Source organism: Mus caroli, chromosome 6, assembly GCF_900094665.2.
Source record: "Mus caroli chromosome 6, CAROLI_EIJ_v1.1, whole genome shotgun sequence".
Lineage (NCBI taxonomy): Eukaryota > Metazoa > Chordata > Mammalia > Rodentia > Muridae > Mus > Mus caroli.
In genome coordinates this window covers 36,236,277-36,248,199 of record NC_034575.1, presented here as the reverse complement: position 1 = coordinate 36,248,199, position 11,923 = coordinate 36,236,277, and the positions used below count along the sequence as shown (strand labels likewise).

Sequence of the window (11,923 nt, the reverse complement as noted above, 5' to 3'; positions counted from 1 at the left end):
AATCTATCCAAATCACAGTATCACATAGTTCTTTCTCAAATATTATTTTATTTTGTCACACGTTCCCTCAAGGGGCTCATTGTCCCCAATATCTTGCTTTCTGTGGCATGAAGTTTAGACCTTCCTTCATGACACTTCTCCCAAGTGACACTCTAGCTTTGCCTTACTTTTCAAATTGCATAGCCACCCTGCTGCTTCCATGCCCCTCCCAGTGATTTCAAACTGCCGATACATACCATTAGCTTGACTATCTTAATACATCTCATTTTGCCTATGATGAGAATATAGAGAACAGAAATGTGAGTGCCTTGCTGCGACTGCTAACGGGAGCTCAGTGTGATATGGAAAGCAGGATTTGGGCTTTAAAATTTCATCCATTCTGACTAACATTTATGAAACATCTTGGTAGATTAAGAAGAAAAAGAAATACCGTACCTACCATAAAACGTTCTCAACCGATAAGGAGATGAAGATCACACTGTCATAATATAGTGCAGAGTAAAGAAAGAGTCTCATAAGGGTTTCGTTCTTTCCCAGCAGATATGAGACCCTGTGAGGCAGGCATGGGAAACTATTACCTTCATTTTCCAGATGATAAAACTTGCTTACCTTTCTGAGAGTACAAGTGGCTTGTTTATTGTTACAAAGCTAATAATTAGCAGATTGGGGTCTGCTACTTGGGTGATCTTTTTAATGCGTGGCTCTGACTACAACCAACAGGGCCATGGCTCACAAGGAAAAGCAATGAAGCATGCTTGGGAACAGTGTTTAATGTGATGCTGAGTTCTCCCTGGCAAGTGCCATTTGACTTGGGAACTAAAGAATCTGGGAGATTTCAATCAAAAAAGAGAGGAGAGGAGAAAAGGATATTCAAGAAATAAGGAGACATTATGAACAAAGTTACAGAGCCAAACACAAGGAGCAGACGAAGGGCAAGATTGCTTGTTGAGTGAGCTCCTCCCTCTCTCCCCTGAAAAACTAAGATAAAAGAGGAGGAGAGGCCTGAGTGTTCCCTCACTGATAAGCAGGCTCCACCCAGAGGCCAACAGTACACATTTGGGGACAGTGAGAGTGGAAGAGTTGCCCCTTATCCAGGGCCACTGGGACTAGGGGCAAAAGGGAGGTCATTTTCTGAATGCTTTAGATACAGCAGCTGAAAAAGAACCAGAGAGGATTCTGGGAGCCAGAGAGGAGCAGAGACAGATGGCAAGTGTTCTTGAGAAGCACCCCCTTCTGGAGCCAGAGCCTAGTTGGGGGTTAGGGTGGCTATGTGCAAATATTGTGTCTCCCCAACAAGTGCTAGAGAGGAGGGAGTATGAAGCCTCCAGAATAGAAGGGGAAAGCAAGGCAGTTAATGAGGGAAGGTGGGGAAACTGGAACAGCCAAGAAGTGCTTCATTTGGGGAATGGCCTTAAGATGAAAATGTGGGGAGGGGGAGGGCCAGAGTGGCATGACAATTCTGTTTTTAATATATCCTTCCTTTTGGAACCAGATTCTTTGTCCTCCTCCTTCCTCTAGTCACTTCAGGAGGAGAAGGACAAAAGGGGGAAAGCTGAGGGGACAGAGCCAGAGCAGCAGAATGGGACCTCCCTGGAGCCAGGAGGTAAGTGGCCTCTGCCATCACATTGATATCTTCTTTTTCTAAAGTCCTGCAAATCCTGTTTGATCCTTTTATCAAATGAATGCTATCTGCACTAAAGATCTAAGAAAGGCTGGCTTTTAAGGAGAATAAGCAGAATTACCTCTATACAAAGGAACAATAACACTAGCCCCTTTACCCCCTTCTCCTTATAATCTTGTCCTCTCTATCCTCCCAAACTTCTTTGTGATGTTTTTCTTTTCCCCCTCTTGGTTCCCTGACTAGAGTTCTCCAGAAGAGAGGCTTCCAACTGAATGGAGCAGACAGTTGACAAGAGCCAGATGGGTGCTGCTAGCTGTCCTGCTCTGTGGCCTGCTCCTTGGTTCTTCTATGCTTTGGTTTTACATCTTCCGGAACTGTGGTCCTTGTAAGATCATGGAACACCCCTGACCCAGGCAGCCCTCTGTCATATGCCTTGGTCCATACCCCTAATACTCCTGCCCCATGCCAAACTTGCCCCTATCTTCATGGTCCCTGGGGATCTAGACTGCTTTCTCTCTGAATCCAACACACAGCAGGCAACAAGTCATACCATGTCCTTCCTAAAGTCTGTCCCTCCTATGCACCTCACTAAAAGTCCTTTGCCAGCCCCTGGGGGGAGCCCTTGTTCACTTTGTTCTTCTTACCTAGCTCTGAGCTTTTCTTTCACAGGTCCATGTGAGACACCTGTGTGTATAGAGCTCCTGGACCATTACCTGGCCTCTGGAAACAGAAGCGTAGCCCCCTGCACTGACTTTTTCAGCTTTGCCTGTGAAAAAGCCAATGGGACCAGTGACTCTTTCCAAGCACTTACAGAAGAGAACAAGAGCCGACTGTGGAGACTGTTGGGTGAGGACACATATTGGCAGAGTCTCTGAGAAAGTACACAACTGAATCTCATGTGATCTTGATAGTTCTAAATTCTGCACAAATCTAGAAAACCTCCTTCTTGCTCTTGCCTTCCACTCCTACCCATTCTGCTTTATTCACATCTTACTTAATCTGAATCTTTTTCTTTTTTTCCACCCTTTTTCTTTCTTGCTTCCCTTCCTGTGTTTTCATTGTTGGTCTTCATTGTCTTTTTGTCTCCACTCCTTCTCTTTGCTCATCTATCCTGCTGTCAAGTTGAACCCATAAAAACTGGGAGCTCCCCTTATTTATTTGAGCTTGATCCTCTTCTACTTCCCTATGGGAAAGTTTTCTCAACATCCCCATGAGGTGGCCATCTCCTGTTTGTCCCTGTAACAGTATCCACTCATTGCATTCTCCTGTGATTCCTTTCTAGAGGCCCCAGGGTCCTGGCACCTAGGATCTGAAGAGGAGAAAGCCTTCCAATTTTATAACTCCTGCATGGATACAGATGCCATTGAAGCTTCAGGGTCTGGTCCACTCATACAGATTATTGAAGAGGTGAGGAAAATTGGGGTGTTAACTTTCTAAGTAATTCATATGAACAATGAATGCATGCTGAGGGCTGCCATGATTTTATAGAATATAGGGTTCTTTCTTAGAGATTCCACGTTCTGTGAGGGAGATATAAATGAAACTACTCTGAAGAATCAAGACTTAGAGAAAGGAGACATGCTAGAAGCAGCAAGGTGCTCAGAAAAAAAAAAAAAAAAAAGGAGCTTATGGATAAGAAGAAGGGAAAGATGCACACATTTGGGTATTGATCTCATGGATCCCTAGGTTCAGGTTTGTCTCTCTTCTTCGAAGCTTGGAGGCTGGAACATCACTGGCAACTGGACTTCCTTGGACTTCAACCAAAATCTGAGGCTTCTGATGAGTCAGTATGGCCACTTTCCATTCTTCCGAGCCTATCTACGACCTCATCCATCCCCTCCACATACACCAATCATCCAGGTGAGGGATAAACGGGCAAAACCACAGTTGCACCTGAGTCTGGAACTCTAGTCTATCTATCACTACTAACAAAAGAGATCTCAGACTGGGAGATAAGATACATGTACAATGTAGGGAGCAGCCCTTCCTTAAGGGAAAATTGGTATTACAGTGATCAGGGCCACCAGGTAGGGGAAAAGCTCGAGCAGAGCCAGCACTTTGAAGGGTGAAGTAAAAGTTTTCAGCTTTCTTTATTGCATATACGGATTTCTTCTGGACCTCTTCATTCATCCTATCTCCAAAATGCCTCTTGTCTTATTTTCTCTTTATTTTCCTTAAAGCACCTTTCTAAACTTGATAGCTAAGAGCCTATCATTTTAATGGATCACTCAGTCATCAAGATATGGCCCCTATTCCTTAGCAAAGAATTTTAAGTTTGTTATCTGACCTCTATCCTTATTTCTTGTTCCATTCTGTCTGTCCTTTATACTCAGTTTTCTTCTTACTCACATGTAGTGTCAAAAATATTCGTCTTCTCTTTGCTCATTGTTCTTTCTTGCCTGTAACAATCCTAGAAGGCTCCTATGTGTTTGCCCTGGAAGTTTCTTCCAGTAAGTCTTCCCTGACATGCTAGATACAATTTGCTCGAAGTCTCTCTGTCATCCATTAGATTCTCTCAGCATTAAGTAATCAGAAAGTCTGTGCCCTCAACAGACTAGAGTTCTCAACAGCTAGTGACCACTACGAGGTGTTGGATGAGTTTAGAAAGAAAGAAAGAAAGAAAGAAAGAAAGAAAGAAAGAAAGAAAGAAAGAAAGGAAGGAAGGAAGGAAGAAAGAAAGGAGCCATCACTCCTGTGGTAAACACTGGAGTGTTCTATAGTTGTATCTGAATTCCACAGCTTTGTACAGAATAATTAATCCAGAAGACATGGCCGTCAGTATGTGGTATTCTAAGATTCGGCTTTAACATGTGCATTCATAAATTTAACTATTAGGGTTTGGTAGGATTAACTAAAATCTAAAGTGGTTAAGGACAAAGTTAGATAGGAAGACATCAATGGAGCTTTGGGACATGGCTAATTATACAGGTGACAAAATGAAACTAAAAGACACCATAAAGGGGTTACAGGGAAATTCTGAGTTAAGGAGAATACTTGGAATGTTGCGGCCTCGGCACATGATCAGTGGGAAGCTGGCCTGGAATTTGAATGGAAAGAAAAGTGGGAAGGAAAATATGAGACTGGGCTTGGTGATTATTGGCCCAGAAAATCAAGAAGAGTTGATAAATATTAACATATAGAAAAAGAGAGGAGCTACTAAAGCCTTTCAGATATTACCATGGATCTATGTAGAGCTCAAGTAGAATCAGCTTTGGAGGCAACTTGAAGCAGCTGTTAACATATTTAATCTAAGTTAACATACTTGAATTTGATTCATAATAGCAAATGGAAAATGAGCCGAGCGTGAGAATATGGTCAGTTTAAACACATTGTTGATGGTCCCAGAGACTTTCCAAGGTTTCTGTAGTTAAAAATAAATAAAGGAGATGGAGGAAACACTGAGTCACTTAGTTAGCTCCAGTCTGCCTTAGAGTAAGTAGCTAGGCTCTTAGAGTAAGCTTAGCTACAGAGTGGAATGCAGAGGAGCCCATGAGATGCTGAAGCAGGAGGAACCGAAGAGTACGAGGAATTACAGAGAAAGAAGATGGACCAGCATGGGTGGCATTACAAAGAAAAGGGGAGGAGGGATAGGAGAAAGGAACGAAGGATTTCAGAGATTCCCTCATAGACAGAGTAGAGCCATTGAAAACTTACAGCTAGACACACACACACACACAATGTAAGAATGCACAGAGATTATTAGTGGAGTTCAGTGTAATTGAAAGACTTTTTTTCAAGATGTAAGAAAAGTATAGAGGCCAGTGGGATTGGGATATTGGAATAGGAGTAGAATATCAAAATCAAACGAGAGAAAGCAAAACTTGAAAACAAAGAATCAAATGTAAATTAGGGTACGGGCACTTGCTTAGGGTGCAAAGTTTAACAGGTCCTCTACACGTAGTATCAGTATAAATGTATTTAAATATGAATAATTTTAAAATATAAATTAATGCAAAGTCTATAGTGAACAAACTATCAAATTTGCATTTATTTGTAATTCTAAAGATATACTGGTTTCTCGAAATGAAACAAAACTACTGTGGGTCTCTAAAAAATAATTACAATTTTAAAATAGGTTAAAATACATTGTGAAATTTGGTGCTAGGGATTGGCTCTCAGGCCTCATCCTATTAGGCAACTACTCTACTGCAGAACCATGCCACAAGCACGAAACATTGCAGAATTTATTGTAAAAAATAAAAGCATGATAAGCAAAGTTTGATGTTTTATTCATGATGAAATCTCTGTATTAATTGTGTTTTACAAACATGTATTAAAAACACATTTTGTTACTGAGTTTGAATATGTTTTAATTAGTATACCTGACATGGGTATCTCACACCCTTGACTCTAGATCTATACTGGCACAAAATAATCTTCTAAACAAATCTGTATTCTTCTGTTGTTGAAAAGGTCAACATTTGAATGCATAGACTTTTACCAGTCACTGTCTTTCTTAGTATGGTATCTTCTCTCTCATCTCTTTATTCTCATCTTCCCACCTTCCATGGTACCTCCCCTACCTTCCCATGCCTATTCTCTCTACCCTCTATGTGCCCACTTCTCTCCAGTCTCTCTTGTGTCCAGATAGACCAGCCGGAGTTTGACATTCTTCTCCAGCAAGAGCAGGAACAGAAGGTCTATGCTCAGGTAAGATGCCACACAACATGCACCTTGTCCCCTTGCCCTCCAAGTGAAAGCCTTCTAGTTTTTGTGACTAAGATTCCCCTCCTCTAGATCCTACGGGAATATGTGACATACCTGAACAGGCTGGGAACATTACTGGGGAGTAACCCACAGGAAGCACAACAACATGCCTCCTGGTCCATCGTCTTTACCTCCCGGCTGTTCCAGTTTCTGAGGCCACAGCAGCAGCAGCAGGCACAGGACAAGCTCTTTCACGTGGTTACTATTGATGAACTTCAGGTGCCAAAAACTGAGGGCCTGAGGACTCTGTGCTTGATGGTCTCTCAAACTTTTCTCTTTTTAAATCTTCTTTCTTCTACTGTGTTAATTCCTTTACTTTTCAAATGCAATTATTTGTTTGTTTGTTTGTTTACTTATTCATTTATTCTTTCTGTGGGACTTTAGGCAGGAATGTGACTAGGTGTGAAGATGAAAGCCAGAGAAGAATTTGTGGGATTTGGATTTTTGCCTTCTACCATATAGTCTAGGAAACTGAAGTCAGGTAGTCAGGCCTGGTGACAAGTACCTGTAACCACTGCCATCTTGTTGCCCCCTTCCCTTCAATTCAGTTTGTCCTTAACTCTAGTCTCCAATCCTTCCTCTAGCATATCCTATTCCCTCTCCTTCCTGTTCCTTTTGTTGTCCTCCTCTTTAGCTTTGTGTCTTTTCTCTAAGGAAATGGCCCCAGCCATCGACTGGTTATCCTGTTTACAAGCAATATTCACACCGATGTCACTGAATTCCTCCCAAACCCTCGTGGTCCATGACCTAGACTACTTGAGAAACATGTCACAACTTGTAGAAGAAGGGCTGCTGAATCACAGGTTTGACCAGGTGGAGTTGGACAGATATTGGGGATGGGATGAGAATGAGGTATCAGGGACACCGTGAGTGGGAGGCAGGCACCTGTGACATGGAGAGACACAGAAAGATAGGGTGGGTGGCACAGAAGAAAACATAAAAATCAAGAATTATGTAAGGCTTTGGGATGTGATGACCATGTGACACATCAAGGATATAAGGTTGAGATAGATGAGGTGTCTACCAGGAATGTACCATCATCCTTTACAGAGTTTGTGCACTATTTAAAATGCAGAAAAGCCCAACTCTGAAGGGTATGAAAGTAAGTCTCTATAGCACCCTAGTGTCACCACTGTCTAGAAATCCTTTATAGGGAGGCAAAGAGCTAGAGCTAAAGCTAGAGCTAGAGCTAGAGCTAGAGCTAGAGAGCTAGAGCTAGAGAGCTAGAGCTAGAGCTAGAGAGCTAGAGATAGAGATAGAGATAGAGATAGAGATAGAGATAGAGATAGAGATAGAGATAGAGATAGACAGAGATAGACAGAGATAGACAGATGTAGATATCAGCAGAATGAAGGGAATCCGAAAACTCAGGTTTGTTATACTTAAAAATCTGCCTTTAGATAAGCTGAGGTTTCCTGGGTGTGAAAACAGATAAATCAAGTCCTCTCCCAGTAACTTCAGAAGAGAGCTTCTTTCCACCATTCCTCTGTCACTCCCAAAGCCAAATCAAATAAGACTTTATTCTTGATGGTTTTGCTTATATAGCAGTTACTCTTTGTATAAATACAGAGGAGAAGGGGCTATGTACAAGTATACCACAGTAGTTTGTTGAAGGGATTATTCATATGATCATGTTTAGGAGTTTTAGCTTTGGGTTGGGAATTTTGTATCTACAGGGAGAGTATACAGAGCTACATGATCTTGGGGCTGGTGGATACGCTTTCACCAGCACTGGACACTAAATTCCAGGAGGCACGCAGAGAACTGATCCAGAAACTACGGAAGCTGAAAGAACGACCACCCCTGGTGAGGAGAGAAGGCGATGTATTTTCTCTATTGGGATAATTATTGAGGTAAAAAGGCATAGGAGGAGAGGTCCCACACCGTGGATGTACACAAGATAGGAAGTCAGAGTATATCTTTAGAATCAAGATACTAACTGGCTACTTCTGTGGCCTTTGACTGAACATTAGAGTTCTGGCATAAAACTAAAATTTAGAAAGAACCCTTCCTTTACCATTACTCTTAAGCAATGTTCTGTTTTCCTGGATTCTATGGTTTGAAGACCTGGCCCTAAAGCTTAAGATTTATTGTGAAGAAATCTACAGGTCCCAGAGGCTTGTACTGATCTAATAGGAAAATGGTGACTGGGTAAATGGAAGGCACATTAAGAAAATGGAAAATTGATACAGATTTTGTTTTTAAAAAATTCTTGGGTTTTTCCCTACTTTAAAAGATTTCCCCACTTCTGATGAAACATGAAAATAAAACACAGTGTTTTAAGAAAAATTAAAAAAAAAAGATTTATTATAAAGAACAGTATTTGGCAGTATTTAAATGTGCATCACAGAGTTCATTCCTGATCCTATGAAATTGTTTAGTTACAAATGGATATGGTTGGTCAGCTCTTCATATATCTGAGTAGGGTATATAAGAAGTGTGTAGAAGCAGTTAACCGGACAGATGCATTATCCGATAAAGATCTTCAGTCAGAGTTCCTTGGCATCCTGTGTCAGACCTTTTCAAATCCAAGTGGAAACGTCTAGAGCATTAGGCACATCCTTACCTCAGTGAAGACCTTCCTTTATGGTCTGCCTTGAAAGAAAATAACCTTTGCTCTTATTAATCTATGGATAATTTCTCTACTTTAAAAGGTATCTTAAAATCTCTGTTCAGTTCTGGGAAGATGGCTTAGTGACTAAAGTGCTTGCCACTCAGGGGAGAGGGCTTGAGTTTGAGTCCCTAGCTTGAAGTGAATTGCAATAGTATTATCTGTAGTCCCAGTGGTTCTACTACAAGATGGAGTGGAGACAAGAGAGCCCCTGGACATTCAGGGTCCCAATAGCCTGGTATATACAATGGCAAATCAAAGAAATCCAGTCTCAACTCAAGTATAGTGGAAAACGAAGTTTGGCACCTGAGGTGGTCTTCTGAACTCTACATGTGCACTAATTAATTTCCCCCTCCTCAAATTTGTAAAGGATTTTTTTTGTTGAGGCTGACATATAGACATTGATTATTTATGGTATATAAAGGCCTAGATAATTTCATTTATTGACCTAAATCTCAAATTTGTATGATCTAGCATAATATCATTATATGTTTTTTTTTATTTATTTATCCTTTGAGTTTTTTAGAGATAGTCTCACTATGTAGCTGTGGCTGCATTGGAGGTCACCATATAGATGATGTTGGCTTAGAAGTCACAGAGATCTGCCTGCCTCTGTCTCCCAACAGAGAAGAAACGTGTGCTCTACCACATCAAGCTCATTTTATGTTTATTGTAGAGATGGATTAACAAATATATGAGTCTTCAGGAACCTGACTATAGTAATAAGTTAGAGCAGGGATCTTCTCTGACTGTCTGGCTTCAAGGTCAGTGTGGTTTTTCATTGTATTTTAGACCATTATCCACTAGGATGGTCACTCAGTGAGGGGTAGATTCATAAGAAGCTACTATGCAACCTATCTCTTGATCAGATGAAGCAGAGCAAAACCCCAGCTGCAAACTTCCTGGAAAAAATAAAACTAGCTTCCTGTAAATACCAAGACTGTGGCATGAGGTCATGTCTTAGAAGGTATAAACATGTCAAAACAGAGACTCATGCTTAAAGAATGTGAAAGGCTTACAAAGCCTGTAATCACCATCCTTTTTACTGGGATATAGAATTATGAAAATAAAGTATGGCCTTGGAAAACCTGTGTCACCTTTCTGAATTAACAAAAAGTGACACAGAGCAATAATGTTACACCATCTAATAAGGCTTAAAGTTAATCAGTCATCCATGTATCCCACTCACTAAACATATTATTTAATCCTCCCAGAAATGCGCAAGGTTTTAGGTCCCATGTTCAGAAACAGGTAAAAGAATGACAACCTCCCCTAACAAGTCATTGCTCTTAAGTGAAGAATCAGGATCCAAAATAAATCTGTTTGGCTCATGAACCTATATCTTTTTTTTAATTATTTATTTAATTTTCCTTCCTGTCCATTGGCATTTTGCCTGCATGTATGGTATATCTATGGGAAGCTATCAGGCCCTCTGGAACTGGAGTTACAGTTATGGGTTACAGTCTTGTGGGTGCTAGGACTCAAATCCAAGCCCTCTGGAAGAGCACCAGCAGTGCTCTTAACTGCTGAACCATCGCTCTAGCCCCATGAACCTATATCTTAACACACCAGGCCAGACTGAGAAATATATGAGTGCTACAGCTTTGGGCTAGCAAACTCTTTTATAAAGGACAAGATAGTTGAGTATATTTGGCTTTAGGTTCCACATAGTTTATGCTGCTAATACTTGACGGTCTTAGTACATAAAAGACAGAGCTGTGCTACTAAAGAATACAATTAAGACAATAGATAGCCTTGATGGCTCCTAAAACAGGGTGATCAGAGAGGGTTGAATATCAGTAGGAACCCTTAGTAACAGATAAAACTGAAGCAATATTTAGATCAAGGAAGATATTGCCTGGCCTTATTTCACAAGAACAATGCATGAAAGAGACTAGGTAAAAATTGGTGTAGCACGTGTGATCGTCCTCATAACTCTGGCAGAGAAAAATAATGGGGTTCTGCATGTAAGGCCCAGTGCTACGGCTGAAGTATATCCAAGGTGGTCTAGAACTGAATAAGCAAGTAGGATAGCTCTGAAGTAAAACTCAGAGGAAAGGAGGTCTGGCAAGTCATTGTAAAGATACTTGCCTTTCTTTTCATGAAACAGGAAATTTATAGAAATTATCTGATTTATGTTTTAAAAGAGTGTGTTTCAAGAACATGAGCCGTGGAATTTCCTGCCTTGTAGATAAGAGGTAGTGAGGAGTCAATGGCAGTACCAGACTCTAGACTTGATTTTTTTTTTTTTAGGTCCATACAATGTTTATTAGCCTTCTGATTTCTCTGGGGAATTCTAATGTATATTCTTATTTTGAAAAATCAAGAAGTGTCAAATCTGACCCTTTTTTGTTGGTTAATTTTGAGAACATGATCAATGGAAATGCCTATTTTTATTATGAAACTCATGAAACTGGAATTGGGACAATGGAAGCAAGATTTCACATTTATCTCTGTACAATGAGAACTATTTATTATTCAGCCCTACAACACAATTTAGACAACTGAAAATTTTGTTTAAAAAAGTCTTTTCAGTTACCTTTTTTCTCGGATTCTAAGTTATCTGCAATTTTACACAAAAGCTCTTAATCAACAAAACTGTCAAGATCTTGGTAGAAAAGTATTAGGTCAGGTTACAGGATTTAGCTAGATTTATGTATTCATTTATGTGATATTTTTATGTTTTTTCAAAATTTTTTGAGGCAGAGCCTCACCATTATAACTTAGAACTTCTAATTCTCCTGCCTCTGCCCTTCAGCTGCTAGCATTGCAGGTGTGTGCCATCACTCACTGCATGTGGAGTACGTGATAACATTTGTTGTGTGCCAACTATACAAACATGTTCCTATGACACCCATTATGTACCAGTGGACCAAATACACAAGTGTCCATGTTTTGACTATTTATAGTTCAGGAGAGAGAGAGAGAGAGAGAGAGAGAGAGGGGGGGGAAGCTATGTGTGCTGGGTAATGTTAGAACAAAAG

At 40.6% G+C, this 11,923-nt stretch overlaps 1 protein-coding gene across 1 annotated transcript in view; it reads left to right on the top strand.

Moving 5' to 3' along the window:
- Positions 1-1,037: 1,037 nt before the first annotated feature.
- Positions 1,038-11,923, top strand: part of Kel (Kell metallo-endopeptidase (Kell blood group)) — a 17,501-nt gene continuing 6,615 nt past the window's right edge. The window contains exons 1-10 of the mRNA XM_021165250.1: positions 1,038-1,206; positions 1,493-1,603; positions 1,865-2,006; positions 2,291-2,467; positions 2,904-3,028; positions 3,335-3,481; positions 6,209-6,271; positions 6,359-6,547; positions 6,983-7,131; positions 8,005-8,134. Of these exons, the coding sequence (XP_021020909.1) occupies positions 1,204-1,206; positions 1,493-1,603; positions 1,865-2,006; positions 2,291-2,467; positions 2,904-3,028; positions 3,335-3,481; positions 6,209-6,271; positions 6,359-6,547; positions 6,983-7,131; positions 8,005-8,134 (1,236 nt within the window). The 5' untranslated portion in view covers positions 1,038-1,203. The remainder of the gene's footprint in view (positions 1,207-1,492; positions 1,604-1,864; positions 2,007-2,290; positions 2,468-2,903; positions 3,029-3,334; positions 3,482-6,208; positions 6,272-6,358; positions 6,548-6,982; positions 7,132-8,004; positions 8,135-11,923) is intronic.